Source organism: Protobothrops mucrosquamatus, unplaced genomic scaffold, assembly GCF_001527695.2.
Source record: "Protobothrops mucrosquamatus isolate PMUCROS unplaced genomic scaffold, P.Mucros_1.0 scaffold2076, whole genome shotgun sequence".
Lineage (NCBI taxonomy): Eukaryota > Metazoa > Chordata > Lepidosauria > Squamata > Viperidae > Protobothrops > Protobothrops mucrosquamatus.
In genome coordinates this window covers 36645-61369 of record NW_015388180.1, presented here as the reverse complement: position 1 = coordinate 61369, position 24725 = coordinate 36645, and the positions used below count along the sequence as shown (strand labels likewise).

The 24725-nt window shown below is 33.0% G+C and overlaps 1 protein-coding gene across 1 annotated transcript in view; it reads right to left on the bottom strand.

Moving 5' to 3' along the window:
• Window positions 1-24725, bottom strand: part of LOC107294753 (adhesion G-protein coupled receptor V1-like) — a gene marked incomplete at its 5' end in the record, with an annotated part of 172964 nt that overhangs the window by 112498 nt on the left and 35741 nt on the right. Inside the window, 18 exon segments of the mRNA XM_015824010.1 lie at window positions 586-735; window positions 1082-1321; window positions 2874-3093; window positions 3781-3982; window positions 5473-5621; window positions 6472-6704; window positions 6933-7118; window positions 7714-7852; window positions 9601-9724; window positions 11747-11864; window positions 12589-12753; window positions 14634-14813; window positions 15606-15788; window positions 17781-17957; window positions 19272-19474; window positions 19977-20232; window positions 22396-22542; window positions 23630-23834. Of these exon segments, the coding sequence (XP_015679496.1) occupies window positions 586-735; window positions 1082-1321; window positions 2874-3093; window positions 3781-3982; window positions 5473-5621; window positions 6472-6704; window positions 6933-7118; window positions 7714-7852; window positions 9601-9724; window positions 11747-11864; window positions 12589-12753; window positions 14634-14813; window positions 15606-15788; window positions 17781-17957; window positions 19272-19474; window positions 19977-20232; window positions 22396-22542; window positions 23630-23834 (3277 nt within the window).

Here is a 24725-nt window from a genome sequence, read left to right as displayed (position 1 = left end):
CATCTTATACACGGAAAAATACGGTAGTTTAGATGTTACAGACTTCACAATTTGAAAACAACACATATTCTCAGAACAAATAAGCATACTTTCAGTTCCTTTGAAACCCCACATCGTTATCAGTTTTTAAATTTTGTTATTCATACAAACATCCCTTTGAAATCATTCTACAAGACAAAATATATTTAAAAACAAAATATTCAGGAAGTTCAGAAATCTAACACAGATGGCATACCGTATACATTTTCTCTATGTAATATGCTTGCATATACTGTACGTGCCTAGATAAACAGATATATCTATGTACTTCCTATATATCTACCTAGTTATCATATAAAATTATCCCAAATTAATCTATTTCAATATAACTCTTTGGCCCAAATGGGTTAATAGATTCCAAGTCTAGGATTGAGAGTAACTGGCCCCTCCTCCTAGTCCAGTACTTTAACCATTACACCATACTGGCTCTTGTCTATCTGTCTGTCTGACTATATATTTATCTATCTCTATCTCTCTATCTTGATTTAATTCTACCTTCTTATTTAAATTATATTGGACAAACAACTAAGTACCAAAGTCAAATACCGTGATATTCCCCATAATGCCTTGAATTCGCTTTATGAAAAGCACAATATTCAATGGACCTTCAGATGCTGATGGTTCCTCAAAAATCTTTGGAGATAAGGATTCAGGAAGAAACTGCACTATCCCATTGGGATCACCAAACTTTAAAATCTAGGTTAAGAAAAAGTAATGGTTATATTTGGGTTTCCTTATTAGTGGTACAGTATACAGAATATTCAAGTACTTTAATTATATGTTTTCTTTTTAAATGGTGTGCTGTAATGGTGCTCATTATTTTATGTTGAAAGACCTTTAGACTCTTGTGCCCCCTGTGTTAAAAAAAACTCAAAAAATTTCAATAGTATTTTTTGATATGACAAAAGATATAATCCCCTCCTATATTTATGATTATATGTTGTAGCATTAATAAAAGGATGCTGTAAAGAATAATAAAGAAATAAAAGATAAAACAGTAAAGCCTCAAAAGAGTTCTATTATTAATAATAAAATCATTTACTTTTATTGTTATATTGGCAGCCTTGGGATCTAGTTCTGTTTCTCCCTTCATAACACGCAACCTAATAATGAAGATCTCTTGAACTTCAACTTCTTCATGAGGATAAATTTTCAAGTTGATATGTCGCAAGCCACCTTCTGTTTCCGCAAAATAGAACGATCCATTTACTGGGTCACCGATGTCACCATTCAGAGGAGGTAAAATTACCTCTGAATTAGGTCCTAAAATGTCCCAATTAATCTGCAGATGATATACATTTTAAGGAAGCATTATTGATAACATAAAAGTATTATAGCATAAAAATATTCTTAGTACATATTAGTCAATGTATAATATGAAAGTCTTTTGTGGGTATTCCCAGAAAAAGTGTGCCCATTTGCTCAATTAATCTGCTAAGTGGTTAATCAGTTTTAGATTACAGAAATAATTTATTTATATTTTAATTAATGAATTAATTAATGTGCCACCTATATTGCAAAAACCGAAACACAATATATGTGTACATGTAAAATTAAATGAAAATCTACCAATCAGCAAATTTTAAAAGAGAAGCAGCAAAATCAGAAATAACCTTCATAAAAGTGAAGAGAATAATTATCTTAGGCAAATTCTGGTTGAAATTATAATGTTAGGAGCACAAGGAACTGATTCTCTCTTACAAGGTAAATCATTACAAGCCATAAGGCCATAAAAGGCCCTTCTGTATAAAAACAAGAATTGTTATCCATCTGGCAATGGGACATAAAATGAAGAATAACTGATATTCTAAATATGTTAGTGCTAAGCATGCCAGAATGTGCATTCTGAAATCCACAAACATCTCATTTAAAACTATATTTCTCTACATTAGACTTCAGGCAAACATTTTCAAGTCAAGAATTTTTGCTGAGCTGTATAAAATTGCTGCATGAATGGGTGGGACATATGATAGGTAAAATCAAGACATGTTGACGTATCTGAAACATGAGCTTACATAAAAATCTATATTTGTGACTTGGTACTCTCTAGTGAAACTAGCTACATAAATAAAATACTAAATAAGCAAGTGTATCCATTGATCATAAACTATAACAGTCAGAATACAAAAATTCAACAGTTTTTCTCTATATATACAAAATACAGTTCATTCCTCCATGCATAAAATCTTTTTATAAGATTACTCCAGTGTAAGATTACAAATTTCCAAAATTATTAACATGTAAACAATGTAAGGAAGCACATTAAAATAGGTCTATGAATTTAGTAAATAATAAAAGTGAGATATAAATAAATATTTAAAAAACTAATAATTTAGAGCTTGGATGGTGAGTGGAAACGTATCAAATTGAAATTACTTTCATCTCTTTCCTTTCTAAACATATAGCACATTATTTCCAATCAATTTATTAGTAACATGCTTTTTTAATATTTGAGAAATTAAAAATATCATAAGGTTCTTTGCCATGGGTAATACATGTGTGTAATAAAATTGGAGGTTAAATTATTCTTGGTCCATTCAGAGCTACGTACAGGTTGTTGAGAACCTCCCTGAGCCCATGTCAAAGGTAAACAAGAATCAGCTGAACAAATTCCTTTCTGTAACTAAACAGGAAAATTTTGCCTTAAATCTTATCCAAATCAATGACTGCTGGTTTATAACTTTAATTGATTGATGTTTCTAAAACACAAGTGAAGCATATAAAATCCTACCCAAATAAAACAAAATTGTAAATAAATAAATAAATAAACACTAATTAATTAAAGGCAGAGCAGTTAAGAAAAGGAAACAAATAGAAAGAGAGAATAGACATACCTGAGACTCTCCTATCAATTCTCCAGCTCTTTCAAGTACCAAGGACAGTGTTAATGAGACATTAGGGTTGGGAAGAATGATTTGGCTTTCATTGAGGAAGCGGACAATCCCATGTGGAGAGTCGCTCTTAGCAATAGTTATTTGAGTCACCAGGTGAGGTCCCAGAACCGCTCCCCCACTGGCACCTATTAGCTGGATTTCAAATTGCTCAGCATTTTCTCTGATCAGAAACCAAAGAATGAAACATACTTTGTCACCAAACAAAGTTACACTATCCCATATATCACTGAAATATGAACATCCAGTAATTTTACAACTCATATTGATAGAATCTATGATTATCATACATGGAGTATTTAAAGTTATAGATGAGGACAAAAAGAAGTAATTGATAATAACACTACTAACTCTTCTAGAAAAAAATAGATAGAAATTGTAATTTAAACATCTGTCCTGGAAAAATAAGGTAAGTAATGAAGTGTCATATGATTTAAATTTTTTTTTTAATAAAACAACTTAGTTTTATCGCCATTCTTATTAACTGTATTTATAGGCAATAGCAATAGCACTTAGACTTATGTACCACTTCATAGTGCTTTACAACTCTAAGTTGTTTACAGAGTCAGCATATTGCCCCCAACAATCTGGATCCTCATTTTACCGACCTCAGAAGGATGGAAGGCTGAGTCAACCATGAACAGTTCAGAATCAAACTCCTGGAGTGAGCAGTGACTTAGCCTGAAGTACTGCATTCTAACCACTACACCACCATGACTCTTATATATCATACTGTGACCAATGGTATCTATCAAGTCTTGCTGATTTGGTTATGAATGCCACTGACTGTGAAATGCAATTCTTAAATAATTGTAGGGTAGTGAATGAAAAACAAGAAAAAGAGCTTTACCTTTCTTCATCATTTATGATTAAAATGCTGATAAAACTCTCTATTTGGCCATGATGAAACATAACTGAATTATTTGTAATACTATAATCAATCCCATCGGGAAGAGCTGAAATACTTCTAGATATGAAATCTGCTGTCACAAAACCATAACTTCCTAGTCTTCGAAATACTGGAATCATTATCCAACCAACATCTTCTTCCACTGAAACAAAACAAACAGAATGCATTACAAGGTCTTACTCAGGAGTAAGCTTCTAAACTTTTAAATAAGCTTCTAAGTGCCAGGAAGTTTGGTTTCAAAAGAGTACAAAATCATAGCCGTATTAAAAAAAACATGATTATATACATTGATATAAATACTCTATTATTCACTCAAATTCACAAAATTAAATGTTCAGCCTGTGTTAGCAAATGTCTACAAATATAATCACTGGGATAGAATTGTAATTGTGGAAATTATGTTTATCCTCGAAATCTGATAACGTCTGCTTATTTAATGTGTGTAGCATATATGAAGCCAATGCTCATAAGTATATTCAAACATGTCCTTGAATTGTATATGAAGGCTCCCCTCCCTCGTGCACGCACATGTTATATGGCTATATTTAGGCTTATTACTTCCTTTGCCAGATTCTGTGCTCAGAAGGCATTGCCTTATTTACAGAAAGATCCACAGTAAAAGCCACAGACAAAAGCTGTGTATATACTTATTATTTCATAAAATGGAAAATGCAGAACTAGAAATAACACAAGCCCAAACTGGCCAGAAAATGTAAAGTCATAGAGAACGAGGTTGATATTATTGATTCTGGCTCTCCACTGAGTTTCCTTGTGGGAAATTGGCAGGGAGCATTGGAAATTGGAACTTACTTCCTTTCCTTCTCCTTCTTCCCTCCAACTCTCCCTCCCTCCCTGTGTGTCTTCCTGCCAATTATCATTCAATAATGCACTGGTATGAAAAAGGGATAAAACATACAGAAATAAAAGTTGGAAATGTGATATAGAAAGAACATTTTATCCCTCTTGGTAGTCATGTAAACACATTCAAAAGTACTAGAAAGCATTATTCAAAAACATTTAACAACAAAGCTTGAATTTAAACTTGATGTTTTCTTCTAGAAGAAATCTTTCCAGGACAGTAAATAAAAAATATATACAATTTTATTAATATATACAATGATTGCCGAAAGCATACATTTGGTTCACACTAGAAAAGAGATACTTTGTCTACAATAAAAGACTGGGAAACCAACTTGACAGCAATGGTAATATGTTTACTAAGGGACAATATTTGATTTAGTTAGTAACCAGAAACAATTTGAATGCTTATTAATAATTTGATGTAATCACTTGCCTGTTACAATAGGAGGAAATTGAGAATTTAATATTGTTTATTTGATTTTTAGTATTTTTTTCATTCTTTTAAAAAGTTCATGTGCATTTATTTTAGATAATGATAAACAGTAGTTTGCAGTGATTTAGAATTATTTCTCAAGATGATATAATGAGTCTGCTCTTATATGCTCAACAAATCTTAAATACTCAATTATTTAATTGATGAAACAAGGAATTTTATATTTTATGAAAATAAATAAAGGGAAAACAATTAGTAGTTTTTAGCCAGGGGAAGAACATTTTTCTTGCTGGATCCTGAAATAAATAAATAAAATAAGGCAGTAGGAACTACTATACCTTCAAGTCTTGCATAGGAAGGATCAAATTCAATGATGCCTTCTGCATTGTCACTTTTTGATATAATGATTCTTATTACTGAAGCATTTCCTATCTCAGGTGACTGATCAATTTGCAATCCATTTTCTTTTATTGTAAAATCAAATCCACTTGCAAAAGTATAGGAAGAGAAAGTTAATAAATAAATAAATAAGGCAATACATTCATGTCCCCATATGCTCTTATTTTATTGTATTAGAAAGTTCTCAAGTTATATTCATTCATTATGATGGGGCTTAATGGTCCTTGAAGTTCCAGCTGTTGCAGAGCCTCTGCAGTTACATGATCAATATTCAGGCCAGCCCCATTTACAACCACCCCCTGCTGCTGCCACACTCTGCTTGCCCATAGCACACCCCCACCTGTGGAACCCATGATCTCTAGTGCCCACCTGTGACATCCACCTCCACCTGCAACATCTACCTGGACTTCCTGACACCCACCCACCCTGCCACACTCCCAAGCATCTACCCACAGCCCACAACCCCATCTGCGTTCCCTAGCACTCACCTGCAACACTTGCCTTCTGATCTAATTCTAACCTGCAGCTCTAACCTGCCTGCTTGCCTGGAACTCCCATCTCTTCCTACTAACTCACATAGCCAGGGTTACAATAGCAACTGGGACTGGGGTTGCTAAGTGATGTGGTCACACAATATCACACTTTATGACATCACTTATTCATGGAAATTCTGGTCCCCATTAGCATCATAACCTGAGGAGTACCTTTGACTGCCTCAGTAATAACACCAAATTACAAGTTATTACTATTAGAATGAGCCTGATTTTTGCATTTCTGGTTTGCAAGGGAAGTGTGAGATAAGGTACATCCCTATTAAATTCATGTTTACTTTAGATCCTGACCAGAAAATCAACTTTGATACTAAGAGTTGCTAAATGGGATTTTATATTTAATAACCCTGGTCAATATTTTTTCTATAAGATGGCTTTTCTTTTTACCTTCCCAGTAATTCTACTTTTGTAATTACTACTGAAAAATCCTCAGGACCTTCTGGAAGATCATCATCATAGATTTCAACATAAATAGTTTTAACAGTTTCAGTGGGTTTGAAAATAAGCTCTCCTGGAGTCACTCCAAAGTCTGAGCCTTCTACTGCAGTCCCATTCAACGTCTTATACAAAAGGTGAATTTGTTTGTAAAATCCATGAGAACGGACAACTGTGATGTTAGCCTGTTGGAGACAAATGTTTTCTAAGATGAAATCTACTTTCATTATTTCCTCTAAAGATAAGCACAGAATCAAAGAATTCTGGAATTAGAAGGGACCACAAGAATCTAAATTAAAATAGAATTAAAACCCAAAGTAAAATTAAGCATTTGGAGCACTTATTGTCTCATAGTGCTTGGCATTAATGTATGAAAAGCTATTCTAATAAATTAGGATTTAAATTCTGTCTACCCATTTTTCTTCTTCTGTTGTTTGCAGTACATCTTGAGAAAATGTGAATTGTCCATATGGCAAATCACTAGCAGCCATTGTAATATTTGCTGTTTTGGCCTCCTCATCTATGATTCCGCCATTGCTAATATCTGTTAACTGAAACTGATAGTATTGCTTTTCTTCTGGGATATCATCATCGAGAGCCTAGAAGAGAGTGAACATATTAAGTTGAAAAACATATATAAATATTCGCTATGCTACATGGAACAACAGATATTTGTTATTAAGTCTGAGCCAAGGTATATGGGTGAATAACAATGTTCGCAAAGGAAAAATAGATTGTCAACAATAATGAAGCAATATAAGGTATAGCAAAAAGTTCATTGTCTTAGAAAACCAACTGTCACAGCATATATAGTGCTGTCATCTATGGATGATATGTTACCATTACTAATACAAATATACTGGCAAGACTCTCCACCAGTGCTGCACTGCACGAGGAAATGTATAACAATATTTTATGTTCTTCTTTAAAAGATTTCTCAGTTGCCTTTAAAGAAAAATACCCGCGAAGAAAGCTTACCAAGGGCAACTTAAAAGCAGTAACACGTGAAATAAAGTCAGGCTCAAAAATTTAAATAAATAAATATAAATGACTCAAAGCATTTTGGTCAGTAGTGATCATACTTGACAAACTTAAACAAAAAAGTTAAAATAAAGAACAAAGGACCTCCATTGCTATTATTAAAGTTGCATTTGTGTCTCCAAGTCAGCATTGACTACTGGAAACAATTTATACCTGAATCAGTATAACAGCAGCAGACTGCTGATCTCTCATGGTGACAGTTCCTGATACATCAACAAATTCATTTTGATCAGGTGATGTTATAACCCAGGAGATTGTGATTTCTCCAAAGATCCCTGGCCCACGAACTAGACTGCCAAACAAAAAGAAACAGTCATGTTTAAAATATTATTCAGTATTGGTCCAATAACATTCCTAGATGTCATGTACAAATTGTCAACGCTGCTAACATCGAATGTTCTTGTTTTGACAACATATGGAGATACAGCCATTTTCCTCTACTTTATGTTTTACTCTTAGAGTTAGAATTAGATGATACTGGGGGGGGGAGGAATGTGCTTGGGAGTTTAGTTAGACATAACAATACTGTATAAGAGTGGGAACCAAGGTTTTTTGTAATAAGAGATGATAAGACATGGCGGGTTGAAGAACTGGTGGGGAAGCCAGCATTTCAAACTAATTAGAGAATGTGATTTATGACAGTTAGAGGAGGGAATTGTGTTTTGATACTATGTGCTTAGGGGAGTCGAAGTCAGATTTTGGCTTGGACTATGTACGTGCCGATGTGTTGCTACTCGAATAAAGATTCTTTAAGGTAAACAATGCCTCGAAGTTCTTTGAAGAGTTTCATCTGTCAGAACCATGACACAAATACTTCAACCAATTCTACAGAGTTTTCTTCTTCTTCCCTTCTGAATAACAACAAAATAACTTGATATTTTTCTAAATGGGCTTACTGTATATTCAACAACCATATCTAAATTTATATGAATCACCATGAATATAAATACACTTTATTTGTATTAATAATTCACATATATGATTTGCAGTTGTAAACCACAAATTATTCAGTTTCCTGAGGGTGTTTTGGATTACAAGATATCATTGGAAAGAAGCTAAGAAGTTTTCCAAAACAATGTAGTATGTTGTGTCAATGTGTCATGAGCATATTAGGCCAGATCTTCTTTAAAATTGCTACATTCTCTAGTCTAGCAGGATAGCTCTTATTTTTACAAGATAAAAAGGTACATTGGAGCACATGCAAAAAACATGTAGGCAAAATCGGGTGCCGAAGGCAGAGCCCTTCCTTCCTGTGTCCCGTCCCACCGCGACACAAACCAGAAGTCTCGATTAATTATTGAAATAATTAATATTACTCTTTTAGATGTTAATGCAACATATTCTCAACAATTTTGAAGATTTTTACATCAAAACATGTACAGGTGCCCATGAATGTATTGGTGGGGTTTTTTTCCCCTTAGCAACTACTTAGCAGATCCACGTTATGTATTATTATATTCTGCCTATTATATAGGAATCTTCCCAGACTGCCAGTCTTCACCTGAGAATAGATAGATAAGGCTCTGTGGAGATAAAGGGGGATCAATTATGGATCTCTTGAGGCTGCACAAGGATTCGAGGCTAGTTCTGCACTTGAGGCCTCCCCCCCTGCCTGGCTGGGCATTTCCCTGCACCAATATTTTGGGGTTTGCCAATGCTTTCTAGGATTGAGGGAGAATGTTTGCTAAAGGTAATCCAGTTGAATTTGTGCCTAAGGCAAGACTAGATCTTCCGGTCTCCAAAATAAGCTGGTGCCTACAATAATTATATCTGAGTGCTCCTCTGCATGCATTGTACAGTTATTTTTAGAAGCCCTATACTTAGAATTCTTTACGATAAATGGGAAAATTTAGAAGTATTTAACATATATATCAAAAACTACCAAAGGATAAAGGAACCAACATCTGAAAACCTGGAACATTTTAATAACCCTAAAGCAGGTAATTGCTATCAAGACATACTTTTAGAGATGTGGTTAAATACTTACACAAACTGAAAATGATTTTTATAGCAAAGATACAAAATGTAATGATTGCCTACCCAATAAAAGCAGTTCCATTATATTTTCCTACGGGTTCCCCAATCAGGAAATGGGTGGATTGTGAAGATATCCCAACAACTCCAGAAGCTCCTTGATCTGCCAGTATAGTAATAGTTGCTATACCTGTAAACATAAAAGGGGTTGCCAATAAAAGCTGAATAATGCAAGAGATTTTTTAAAATCATAACACAAAACAATAATGATAACTATTACATAATTACATAATTTTCATTTTTTTCTCAACATATTACCATGAAGTTCTTAAGAAAAAGTAAATTAGCAAAGTTCTATTATTAACTGTCCGTATTTAATGATACACAATCTGATGGTTTCCAACTGTGTTGGATTACACTCCCAATATACCTACCCAGCATAGTCATTGTTAGATACATTCTATATTTTTATTTGGAAGACCAATGCAATATATGTTAATTATCAGGGCTATATATTTGTTTATTTTTTTAATTTTTATTCTGCTTTTTCGGTAGTGCACACATCATCCCCTCCTCTGATTTTGTATCCTTCAACAAAAGCCTTGTGAATTTGAACTATAAGGTAGTGACTGTTCCAAAATAAGCTAATGAACTTCCATAATTGAAAGTGGATTTAAAACTAAATCTCCTCATTCTAATTGAAGATGTTAGCTATTATACTAGAGGCCAAATAAAAATAGCTAAAACTAATCTATATAACTAGTTTATTTCCAAAGCAAAAGACAGGTGGAAACTCCTCCTGTCAAAGAAGTAACTTGTAGTTATGCCAATCATACTGTCCCTTAAAATCTAGTAAGGTAACTCATTTTCACAGAATCAGAGAATTATAGTGCTGGAAGGGACTAGGAGGTCTTCTAGTTCAACCTCCTACCCAAGGCAGGAGTACTTATACCATCCTAGACAAATATTTGTTCAATCTTTTCTTGAAAATTTCCAGTGATGGAGCACTAAAAATTCCAGGAGACAAACTGTTCCACTGATTAATTCTTCTCACTGTCAGGAGAAAGTTGGATTTCCAGGTTGGATTTCCCTCTGATGAGCTTCCACCTATTACTTCTTGTCCTGTTCTCAGATGCTATGGACAATGAATCATCCCCCCTGTTCCCCGTGACAGCCTTTCAAGTATTGGAAGACAGCTATCATGTCATTCCTAGGACTGCACTGGCTTTTTTGAAAAGGTGCAGCACACTGCTGACTCATACTTAAGCAGTCATACTTAAGCAGTGGTTCACCAGGACACCTAGATTCCTCTCACTGACACTACTGTTAAGCCAGATATTACCTAGTCTGTGCCTATGCATTTGGTTTTTCCTAAGTGGAGGACCTTTTCTCACCACTGAACTGCATATTGCTGTATAGGGCCCTGATGCAGTACCATCTATCCCACATTGTTCTATCTTACCAAGAAATAGGCTGTGGTCTACTTTATCAAATATCTTACTGAAGTTTAAGAATACTGTATCCACAGCATTTCCTTTATCCACTACTTTAATTTAAATAATATAATATAATGCAATAAACTAATTTAAGTCAATTAAAAACTTGTGGGTGGGAGTGTGATGTAAGAATTAAAACCATTATTTCTCTTCAAGTAGAACTTATATTTGAAACATAAAAATCATGCAAATTCTTTCATTGTTGCTTTGTTAATTCTTCCACAATAAATCTACATATCAAAAGCTTGTTCTTTCTGTTTGGAGTTCAGTTTGTCAACAGAAGTCTGACAAAAATTACAAGATTAATACAACATAATGTGATTTTCTCTTGGACACTGAAATACTGGAATCAAAGCCAATATTCAGAACAACGTTCAGCATTTATAGTTGAGAAACAATCTTAACCCCAACATATGTTTTCAAAAGCCTCAAATACCACATGCAACTAGTTAGTAAAAAACCCACCTCTATTTAAGAAATAGACACTTTTCAAAAATGCTACAATTCTGATATAGCACAAAGTAATCTTTTAACATGGGAGAACTTATGAATAAAGTCAACAAGCCGCAACCCCTGTATTTTCTATATTTCAATCTAATCATGGCATCTCATAGTTTTCTAAACACTACAGATAAGGGAAAAAATAAAGGTAATTAGACCTGTCTGGAATCGCTGCAATTACAGCTTTGGATGCCGTTTAAAATGAATGTGTTTACCATTTACAGGTGATATTTCTGTGTTATCAGTAGACACCAGATGAATTGAATAATGTTCATCACCTTCCAAAACATCATCTTGAATTGCATGCAAAATTATGTTTTTCTGAGATTCCATCTGCATAAAATTGGAAATAATGATTATATATCTTAGAGCTATAATTTGGTATACTGAAAAGGGAAAATTTAACATTAAATGAAATTAAAATCATCAGATGAAATTAGTTTCAAAAGAGAAAAATACTAAATTAAATTAATATCTTTTAGGAGATACGCATAGAATTTTAACCCTGTTAAGAAATATATCCAGTGGATAATGTTGTTAAACAAGAGAATGTCATAAGACATTAAAACATAGGAAAAAAATTGAGAGCTTTTCTCTAACAATACTAGCCATATCAAATTCATAATTGCATATTTGCATTAATCTTTCTATTTTCTACATGTGGCTAACAGTGCAAATATGTCAGATTAACATCAAAGTGTTTTTTATTTGAATAAATCTGATAGATTATTTAACCAGAGAAAAATATGCAGTTTTTAAAAAATTCTTTGTCAAATGTACTTATTTATTTATTGGGTTTATTAAATGTATTCGCCACCTATTTTGCCATGGGGCTACCCTAAGCGGCTTACAACAATAAAAAGAAACAAAATGAAAAGAAGTGAAAACAAAACAGAAGCAAAATAATAGAACAATAAAACACACAATGAAAAAGAAAGCAATGAAAATATATGAATATGATAATATGACACATATATATAAGCTTGAATTAAAATAAAATAATAAAACAAAATAATAATACAAAATTAAAAAGGTGAAGTGGAAAAAGGAGCTGTACCTCAGAAAAGAAAAGAGTACCACTGAGAGGAGTGAGATCATATCTAGCTGCCTCTTCAAGTTTCCAAAGAATTTGGACTTCTCCTTGGCCTCCTGAACTTCGACTTACAGTGAGAAAGACATTTGCTGTGGGGTCATGTATTGACTGAGGTTCTTTTACTGTTACCTAAAACAAGAAATGCATTGGTACTATGGAGACTAATACTGAATAACACAAAAAATGTTGAGTGTTGAGCTTCCTTTATGTCCCACACATTGCACTTTTGATCCATTGCTAGTGGATACCAGCAGTGTACTCCAAAGTTAGTACCTGGTGCCAGAAACTGCCAACAAGCAGGAGAGATGCACAAATGCAGCCTCTCTCAATAAAATATAAAGAGGATCTTTGCATAAAGGACTTTCTCTGTTTGCTCAGATTCTCCTTTCAAAAACTGTTTAATGTGGCAAATGATTTGATTCAAACAAGCAGCCATTCAAAGAAGCCCATTAATAGCAATATTGATTGCACAGTGCCCAGAGCTGCACCATGGAGTGGTATAAAAATAATTGTAATACATAAATAATGAAATAAAGTAGACTTTGTGACCACTTTTTGTTTGGTTTTTCAAATAAAGCCTACAATTATAAAGAAATTAAATTGTTTCTTGTTCTATGTCCTTAAGAATTATAAATCAGAAGTATAATAAACATTGAATCTGTTCAGTATGTAACAATGATGCTTTCATGTGAACATAAGTATTTTTCTTTTGTTCCAATTAGTAAACAAAGATTAATCTGAGGATGATTCAAAATATATTTATGTTAGAATTCTATCTACAAATTGCACTTTATTGTCAAAATCCTTTTTCACAATAAATTAATTGACAAAACTGTTATATATGAAAGGCTGCATTATTTCTTCTCTTGTCCCATTTAGCACCTTCATTTGCAACCACACGTCTATCTGTTAGGTAAATACAATCACTTGATAAAACAGCTATTGCATAAAACATTCAGTTCTAGTTGTGGTATCACTTCTGCTAATCAAAGTTGCCAGCTTTGAAACCAACTCATGGGGAATTGCTACTTAAGCTCCTAAAAATATGCCTGACCTCAATTTTACTTTTACACCCGATTGTTGACACTCAGAGGTCCTTAAAATAGCTTACACTTCTTTTGGTATTCCAATCATCAACAGAGCCTGCCAGGAAAAAAAAAGTTCTTTTCCTGGACCATTTTTCCTAGATTTTTCTAAGTGGCTACTATTGTACTAATTAGAAGAGCTCCCCTTATTTAAAACTGAACACAAACACTAAGGAAGGATGGATTATCTACAGTGGTGCTTAGAAGTTTTTGAACTCTTTGGAATTTTCAATATTTTTGTATACACATGACCTAAAACATGATCTGTTTTCCACACAAGCCCTAAAACTAATTAAAGAGAAACCAATTAACAAATGAGTCAAACAAATTATACTTATTTATTTATTGAGGAAAATGATCCAGAGCTACATCCTCCTTGGGATAGGGGAATGGGATAGAAGTCATGTAAAGTATCTATAATCTGTTCTAAGAGCTTAAAGAAAGTTGCTATGTATACCATTGTGAAAGCCTCTATATATCCCTTCCGGAAAATATTGTGCACCTAAAACAATTGCTCTGTATATAGTCATGTGAAGGAGAGGCTTTGAAATTCCACAGAGTAACATTAGGCTCTCTACTTTTGATACAATGAAAAATATCTAAGGTAATATTTATTTTGGGATTTATGAATTAGTTTTAAATAGACATTTAAGATTTGTTTTAGAATTGATTTATTAATTTTGAAAATGCACACTCTTGTTTTCAGATACCTTTATATGGATTCACTCCCTCCCTCCCCTTGTGAAAGGATGTCCTGTCTTGGAAGCATCTTAGCTAATTTCAGCTGCTTATTATTTACACTACTACCACTTTTGGTCTCAGGTGGACTGGGACATCTAGCTGACATATCTATCCATTAAGGTTGGGATATGCAAGTGATCAAAGGATGTCTGCCAATAAATATATGATCTTACTTTCACTTACATGCTTTTCTTCAAAGCTGAAAACTCCAGCAGGAGAATCATTTGGTGCAATAGTAACTATCATCTGCACATCATCACCTAATCTTGCATCACCTGTCACTCTAAGTAAGGTAACAGTGAACATTTCCAAAAATTCAACCTCATCATCATCTATGATAGTGATCTCTATCACTCCCGTAACCTAGGAAAGAAATTAAAAATAAAAACAAAGATGAAATAAGTATCACAAGCATGCTCAAGCTCAAGACATTTAGATCTAATTGTGAAGCAAAATAGAAATGCAAACAAAATTTGGTTAATAAATAAATAAATAGATAAAAGGAACCTCAAAGAAGGCAATTCTGGTATAATACATACCATACACATAAACAGTTAGAAACATAACACAAAACCCTTTTACATAATAGTTCCCACTGTCCTTTAAAGACAAGCAACAAGGTTTGATGTGCTACAAGTTGTGTCAGTACCAGGTTTTGAAGCAAAGTCCACTTAACAGAAGAAGTAGGAAAACCCCTAAATGTAGCAGGATTCACTGGCACATTTAGAAACAGAATATCTATTTATTAATATTTGGTAGCTTTTGCAATACCTTTAATATCAACATGAGTCAGATTTCAATGAGGCTCTCATTTTTGAAGCAATTGATGGTATGCATGGTGTTAGACATTTATGAGTAAATATGAGTAGCTGTCCAATCGCAAACACCCATCAAAAAAGGAACCTATTTGCCATCCTGTATTAGAACCACAAACATTGTTGGCTAAAAGCTCTTCAGACCTCACTAAGTCAATGAAGCTTATTTTTGAATATTTATACATAGACATGAGCTTTAAAAGTACTTAAAAGGTAAAAAAGAGAAAAAAACATTATGTGATTATTAGCCAACAATTATCTTAAAAGGAGCATACTGCAGTCATAAGAACAAATTGATAAAAAATGTGGGGAGGGTATGTTTTATCAATATGTTACATACTTGTCCATCAGCAAATATAAGATTTCCAAATGATGGTAAAAAGTCTTTCAGACTAGCAGAGGCAGGTGTGGCTTCCCAATCTAGTTTTATTGATCCAAATGTTCCTGCTTTCCGAATGATGGACAGCTTCAGAATATTGTCTGGGGGTGGTACTTCATAAGCAGCCACTGTCCTGTTCATATCCTTGAAAGAAAACAATGGTAAATTAGTATTTTATTAAAAATATTATAGTGCTTGTATTTTAGAAGGAGGAGGGGGAAAAAGGGAAAGAGTGAGAGATAATAAATAATATATTATATATAATAGGCTATCTCTAGAAGTTAGAAATTGCTCTTTCAGAGATTATTAGGCCGAAGTGGGAGTAACTGTAGAGATAGGGGCCAGGTAGAGGTCGTGAGCAGCAAACTGCCCTTCCAACTCCTGCGTGCCTCTTCTCTCTACATGATCTTATCCATTCACATCACCATGGCAATGTGGGAAACTACCCCAGGCTGGTACATGATATCACCTGGTTCACATGATATCAGCCTGGTTACATCAACAGGATGTGATAGAAAACTGCTCCCTGTTCGGGTGCCAGCTGTAGTAATCAGTGCTCAGCCATATTTGCACCCTGCAATGACTGAGAACTGATTACTACAAGTAACAAAAGTACAAACACATTTATCACATACATACAGTACATAGACCCATTTTCTCCCTCTGGATTTTCTCATGGAATAGTTGAGAATTTCCTCCCTTAATAAAAGCTTTTAGTTAATTAATTATTATTACTTATTTTATGAGTTAACTATTAGTGGCCTATTTTATGAGAAATATTACAGCTTTTCTATTTCTTCATTTAAATGTATGAAGAGTGTCTTTGATAGTGGTTGTTCTTTATCTTGGCATATTATCAGGAATCCTTTTAGCCTATGAATACTGTGAAGTGGGTGGGAATCTGTCAACATTGTAACATGCCACCTGTTCTTTGGATACCTGCCCATCCTGTCTATTGTGGGGAACAGATGGAGAGGTAGGTGAAATATTATTGATATTCTATTTCTACTGCCTGTAAATTTTAAGGGTCTGGATGGGAGAGAACAGCTTGAAGTTGAATCTAAGAAAGATGTAACTACGGTTTGTACATTAAGATTCTCTATCAACACCAGTGCTACTTCTGTATCTCACAAGCATGGTGAAGGAACAAGATTCATAATTGGGGTCCATCTACACTCATAGCCCCTGCTTGGAAGTAGAACAGCAAGTAGAAATGTCTTCACCCAGCTTCAAGTAATGTTCCACTTGTGCCCTTACCTGGTAGGCTAAAGCTCAACCCTTATTACCTCTGTAACAGGCTACTACAACATACAAAGGACAAATTTCCTGACAGTCAGAACAATTAATCAGTGGAACAATCTGCCTCCAGAAGTTGTGAATGCTCAAACACTGGAAGTTTTTAAGAAGAGACTGGACAGCCATTTGTCTGAAATTGTATAGGGTTTCCTGCCTGATCAGGGGATTGGACTAGAAGACCTCCAAGGTCCCTCCCAACTCAATTATTGTTATTGTTATTGGTTGGACAGCCCATAAAGATTACTTAGAAATTACAAATAATTCAGAATGCATATTCACTGGCTTTCAATGCTGGAAACTAATATGGAATTTACAGGCCTAAACTGAGCGACAACTGATTTTTTAGGTATAAATTAACATGCTGGTTTTGACCAATAAAGCCCTTTATGGTTTGGCATCTGACTACCTGAAGAAATACCTATTCTAAATAGAATCTAGTGCCCAACTTCCCAGATCTTGTGGGAATAATATTTAATTATTTTGTCATATTACATAGCATGTTTTATATATGTAAGCTGCTGAAAGTCACCAGATTGTAATGAAATTGATTGAATGAATAAGATTCAATGGTAAGGATCAATAGATGCTTAGCAAGTCTTTGCCAACTAATCCTGTCATATTCAGGTTAAGATAAATAGGAAAAATTATAATTATGGACCACTTGGCTTCATTATATCATAGAAAAACCCAATAGCAATAGGAGTATTAAACACGGGTAAAAGATTTATAATCTCATGTTATTAACCTATGTATTATTATCTACATACCTTGAAATGGTCAGCTTAGAACAAGAACAGTATCTACTGCTTTTGCTACTGAGATGTTTCAGTTTGTTCTCACCTTGCTAATATTGAACTGAAATATTCCTCTGGGGTTATCATTCTCTTCAATTAAAATCTCAGCTATTTCTAAACCAAATTTCTTCATACTCTGTTGCCCTCTAGTAAGAGAAGAGTCCAATAATTGCACACTACTGATATTGATTAAAAACCCCTCTTGTAATTCTGGAATATTATCCTGTAAGATAAAAAATGTTTTAAATTATTTTGCAAATTCAGATTTTGGATAGACTAGTAAGATAAATCATTTCAAGTTATGATTGCTTCAATGGAAAGTAAAAATATGGAGGATCAAGCATAGTATAAAGAAATATGAAGAATAATATAATATAATAATATAAAGAAAATTAATTATATAAAAACAAATGATTGTTAAAAATTATATTTTCTTTACTGAAAATATAATTTCATTGTGTCAAAAACTGTTCTTCTGAATATATCTGATTACCTAATCAATTTAAGGAAAAGTTAAAGATAAATTAAATTAAATTCATTAATTTAAGGTTAAATTAATGGGGTCAGATTGTCTGAAGGACAGCCTTTCCTGGGCTATATCTACCTGTCCCAACAAACCTGCAATTGCACCATAATAGGAATAAATGTTTTTGGCCCTGTCACTTTGTAAAACTAAATTCAAATGTTCTGTTTGAGTTTAATTAAAATGTTGTCTGGCCCAAGAGATAATATGGCTTGTAGAGAAATGCCATGGTATGCTAGATTGGAAACAACTTGCCTTCACAAAAATGAGGAAAATCTATCCAGGTAAGATGCATCAGAGATTATACACAATTGTAGCATTAGAAAATAAACATGGAATGTTTTAATAGAAACTAGAGTCATTGGAAGTTGGGCAATATGTGAATTTATTTTTCTTCTGTTCAATTGTATTGAAAGGTTTTTCAGAAGTGATTTGCCAATGCCTTCTTCCTAGGGCTGAGCAATGATTGGCCCAAGGTCACTGAGGTGGCTTCACACCCCAAAGTTCATAGTCTCTTTTTTCTAGCCTGATGTCTTAATCACTACATCAGACTGGTGTTCATAAATTTAATAAATTATTATTAGTAGTAGTATATCATAAATACGGTAGAATACTACATACCATTCACTCAGAGAACATGTAGATAAAATCTAGTTGTTGAGATTACAAAGTTTTCTATTTATTAACTGATTTGTTAATCAATCAATCATAAAGTACATAGAGATATCTGGACTTGTTCTCACACACAAATAATATTCAAACATTAGTCAACTTGGGAATTTTTGACTAGCATAAATATCATTTAAAGTGTAAAATATAGTGTAAAGTTGAAAGAGTGAAAAAATAGGCTTTAAATATAGGGAATATAATTAGTTCAAGGGAATGATAACATTAAATTATTGAGTACTATCTTACTTTTATGCAGAAATATTAATCAGAAAAATATTTTCACTTTTCATATGTCATTCACATATCAGTTTGCTACAAACTATTTATATACTTTCAAATACTCACTGGTAAAATGGTTACATTAACTGAAATTAATGTTATATTCTCTGTCATAATAATTGTCTTGTTTTCCAATCTATAATCTTCATTTTCAATGGCTTGATTAACAAGAGGGAGTGAAAAGATAGGGTGGGATATTATGTGTATATTAATATCACCAACAAATGGTTGTTCTCTGAAAATATGTAAAGTAATAGTAGTTGATCTCCCTAGGAAAAATAATATTAAAGTTAATGAATATATATACTAATTGAAAGAGTTTGTTTTTTCCAACCAAAACTAATATGATTATAGCCAATAAACTTCCTAATAGTAATAACTCATATTACTTCCATAAATTGCATTTTCCCTGAGATGGAGAAAAATATTGTGTTATGATAAAAATTAGGGCATTAAAAAATGGTAAGCACACTTTTCCAAACATAGTTTTTTCAAACATTTCTAACAGTTTTAAAAAAATCAGTGAAATGTCTCACTTAAAATACAAAAATATAACTCATATTTCTTGCTAATCATATATTACATTCTACATATTATATTGGTCCCCCCAGATTAAAAAAAAATGTTTGAAACTATATTCAGAAATGTTTTCTTTAAAAATGTATAGATGTAACTGCAACATTGTATATCAGAAGACCTTTTTTTTTTTAAAAAAAAGATCTGGAAATATATATTTGAATTTTTCTAGGATTTTCTTACAAACTGACTCACCTTCAGGCTCTGCTACTTTGTTAAAGAGAGAATCTGTGTGCCATCCCACTACATCGAGGGGAGTGTCATTGGGAAGAATAGTAAGCATAGCTTTTGCTCGACTTCTATCAATTATGGCTCCTCTCTGGGGGTCTTGAATGCCCACGGTGCTAATATGAGTGAGAGTTATAATCAGTGTCTCTGAAGCTTCAGGAATAACATCTGCAAGGACTGTTAAAGTTACTGTTGACAAAGCCTGACCCTCTGAAAATGCCACCTAAAGAATTTAACAAGAAAATATACAACTTTATATTTTTCACATAACTGTTGGCTTAAAACAACAGTTTAAGATGCAATCCAATGAAAGTTAGAAATTTTTGTACCAGTTAAAGGAAACGTTTGTTCAAATTATCTTAATCAAATTGCCATATCAATATTACTTAAATGGTATGATTACTTTTTTCTAGTTAGATAATTATCTTTACTTATTCAACTACCTGCAATATAATAGTGAAATATAAATAAATAATATTGTAAGCCCCCAGAATTACCCTGGGGTAAGATGGGCGACCAATACATTTTATAAATAAATAAACAAACAAACAATGCATATCTAAGATACTTTTGTACTACTGGAAAATATACAAATTGTAACCAATAATTCAATTGGTAATGCCTGTTTTCTTTTCAATGTTTATTCTGTTTACCTATGGTACAAAATAAAATCTTGCAGGGAGGCTGGACTGTAACCAGTGGTGGGATTTAGCCAGTTCGCACCACTTTGGCAGAACCAGTAGCTAATTTTTGTTGCCCAGGCCCAGAATGGACTTCCAGAAGCGGCATCCACACAGAGAACCGGTTGTTTACATATTTGAATCCCACCATTGACTGTAACTCCTATTGTAGTCCTACATATTTTGAAGAAAGCAGATCGAAGCAAGTTGAAATATCAGGTATATCTCACCCAATTTTAGGAAGAGGAGATTTTAATATCTGCAGTTTATTCCTGTATTTCCTATTAAGATTATTGCAAATTCCATGGCTTAAATATACATCTTTTGCCATGTTTACCATATAGAAACTTAATATTGTTGGAAGGGAAGGGTATGCTAATATGACTTTGGATTTTTCTTGTGTCTAACAAAGTTTATTTTGCTTTTTGTATTAGAATTCTAAGTTGCATAAACTTAGAATAAAAAACACACCTTTTTCCTGCAATAATCCTTTGCAATGGCAACTCTCTATAACCTTGAGTACTTATAAGTGGACCTTTATGAGACTTTAGATTTTTTTTCTAAAGTAAACACAACCTCTTCATCCTAACAGAATACTGAAATTTTCAGTTTAGAAAATAAATCTGGGTATTTCCTAAAAAGTCATCCCTTGCCATTTTATACCCAATCTCATATTGTTCAAAAGGTGTGTTCCTACTCATGAGTGAATTTTCATTGAGTGTACACAAATAAGAAAGTCCTATTGTATAATTTGTATTATCTGAGTGGCACTCAATTTTGGATTTATTAAATTTGATCCACTTCAGCACATTTTCTATACAATCAATCCATGATGCTTATAAAGAAATAAGTGCAATTATATGCAATAGAGTTTCCTGCAGGTACTCATAAACAGCATTGTTTTATGTAGCAATATTTATGTAGCAATGTCACACTGAAGTGTTTTGTATCAGTATGCATAAATTTATATTTTATTTATTCCATCAAATATGGTATTGATACTGGTTTTCTAAAAAATAGTGTATAACACAACTTTCTTTCCCTAGGAAAGACTGAAGTGACATCACACAGAAAGCCCTTTCTTCAACTAAAGGAAATTCAAAATGTATATACAACCTCGCTTAGTGACCATACAAAATTACAACTAACCCCCCAAAAGCTACTCAAGACCTATCCTTGAATTTGCAACTGGTGCACCCTCCTTGTGGTCACATGATTGCATTTTGGGTGCTTGATAACTGGCTTGCATTTACAATCAGTTTAGATGTTTTTTGCCATTTTCTGACAAAAGACACCCATTCAGGAGAATGGGTTCACTTAACGACCATATAGTTAGCTTAACAGCCTTATTGCATTGATTTAAGAATATTAAACAACATTACTATCATGATTATGATAAAAAAAATACTAGTTTGTTTTACATTTTAATTTTCTTAATTTCATTTTTTCTTTTTGTTTAAGAAAATTAGATAATTAGATAAAAAGTTATCTAAGGACCATGAAGAATGCCACATGAAAAGCAAGAAAGAAATGTTTCTTTCCATAAGTCAAAATGATTTTGAATTTTTAGATCAAGAAATTAGACAATTTGAGGGAAGAAAACTTTTAAATTAATATTAGCCAATTTGATTCTTATTAGATCAGTAATACATTAGCAATTAAACAACTTGCTGTTTTTATAGCTAAAATTTTGGCAAAATACATACCACTCCTGAAGTTGGAAATATGTCATGAATACTCCCGCTAGCTTCCCAGTGTACTATAACTTGTCCAAATGTACTTATTAAGCGCTCAATGTTCAAGGTGATCAAGGTATCCTGTTCCATTTCTTCTACTTGTTTAAATAAAGAATTCTAAAAATATACCAATGATGAAAAATAATACATAGTTTAACATGCATATATCTTGGTTTTTCTGCTTTTTAAACACTAACAAAAAAGGAATAGACATATATTCAAAAATGTATAAAATAGCTAAAATCATAATTTAAACTGAAAAGGTGTGACACTCAGATTTTACTTTAGCAGAAGTAGTAAAGCTTTACTTTAGGCATAGCAATATCTCTTTACTCCTCAGACATTTAACCCATACTCAGAAATCCACTTACAAAGATGTGATCTATTCCACAATAGATAGTACTTTTTTTTCCTTTCTCCATATGCATACAGATCTACCTACTGCAAAATTGTGAAATTAACCCCAGCTGCCTATCTCTATTAAAATTTTCCCAGCCTTAAGATTGGGAAATTTCTTATCAATATTTACTTAAAAGTTCTATCTGGTCTGAGAAATGTTGGTTCCCATTTTGACAACCTTCTACAGCAGAGAAAATTAGTATGACTGAAATGGGGCTAGTGAAGAAACTGAGTTCCCTATATTTAATTTCTCAATAGAAATAAACCACTTAAAAAATAAGTTAGACCAGTTTTTATAAAGATTTTCACACCCATCATGACACCATTATGTGGTAGCAAATAGATTACTGGACTTGGATTTAAGACCTTGGATTCAGGTATTCTTGAACCAGTGATCTCTCAGACTAACTTAACCATGCAGTATTATTATATATTGTCATCAGTGTAAACTACTAAATTGCCTTTGGGAAGCTTGGATATAAATCTGATTAGTAAAATAATACATTTTCTTAATTTTATAAGCCATCACAATAGAATTCACAATAAAACCAATATTACATGAGGGAATTGCAGGTTCCCATGCATTTTTAATTATTTTATTTTTATTTATTGTTACTTTTATAAACCATCCATCCATCTGGTTATCCAAAGATGAATGAATAATATGATGAGATATGTTACTAAGACAGCTATTTATGATTCCAGTGTTGTGTTTTACAATATTATAAATATGAATACATTCCATATACTGTATGCTAACAGGAGCCTATTATTAAGCATACTTAATTTAATATTTCAATTTTACCTGGGCAAATGCAACAACTCCATGAGCATCATCATTAGAGGGTATCACTATGGTCACATAACCATTAGGACCTATTTCTGCACCACCTTTTGGATTTTTCAGCCATACTCTAAAAGATTCTTCTTCCTCTGGGACTGTGTCATCAAAAATATTGATTGCTATCACAATTTCTTCATCTCCTGGTTCAAATATCAGTTCATCTGAACTAGCATAAAAACACAGATGTACAGCATATTTATAATTAAACGATTGTTCTTCTGAGACAAAGTAAAATCAGTTTTGATATAGAAAAAAATATATTTTAGGCACTTTAAAGAAAGTTTCTATCAGTTATTAATTTGTTGTTGCTATTTACTTAAGTGTTACAGGAAACATATGAGGCCAATTCAAAAATAAGCAAGTAGACTTATGTTTATATAGACTAATAATAATAATCAGTGGAGATTTTTAAGAAAAGACTAGACATTCGCCTGTCTGAGATGATATAGGTTCTCCTGCTTGAGCAGGGGGCTAGACTAGAAGACCTCCAAGGTCCCTTCTATTCTATTCTATTCTATTCTATTCTATTCTATTCTATTCTATTCTATCTGTAAAATCCTGAAGTTTTTATAGTCTGTTTTGGAATATCATTCTACACACTGAAGCAGATTTTGAATATACTATCATGGAGCAGTTGCGGAGTGGAAGCTCTCTGTCTCCGTATTACTCTAGCAGGCTATTTCATTTTCAGGTAGATCACCTAATACATATTTTAAACAAGTAACATATACTGCATTCCATTTAGATTAGACCAATCTCATTGTTTTTAGACTTTATCCGGTTTTATCCCAAAGGAAATATTTCTCATCAATCAATCAATCAATCAATCAATCAATCAATCAATCAAAAACTAGCCAGCAGACTTTTATCAGCTTTCCGGGCTACTATATTCTTTAATTTGGTCATTTTTTGTTTATAATCTTTGACAGTACTCCTTCCTGTATTTCTGAACAATTCCAAGATGGTGACTTTAGTTGTTGATTTGACTATCACTTTCTCACTGTAGAATTTTCACTAGAAAGTGAAAGATTCAGAACATGGAAGGAATTATATTAGG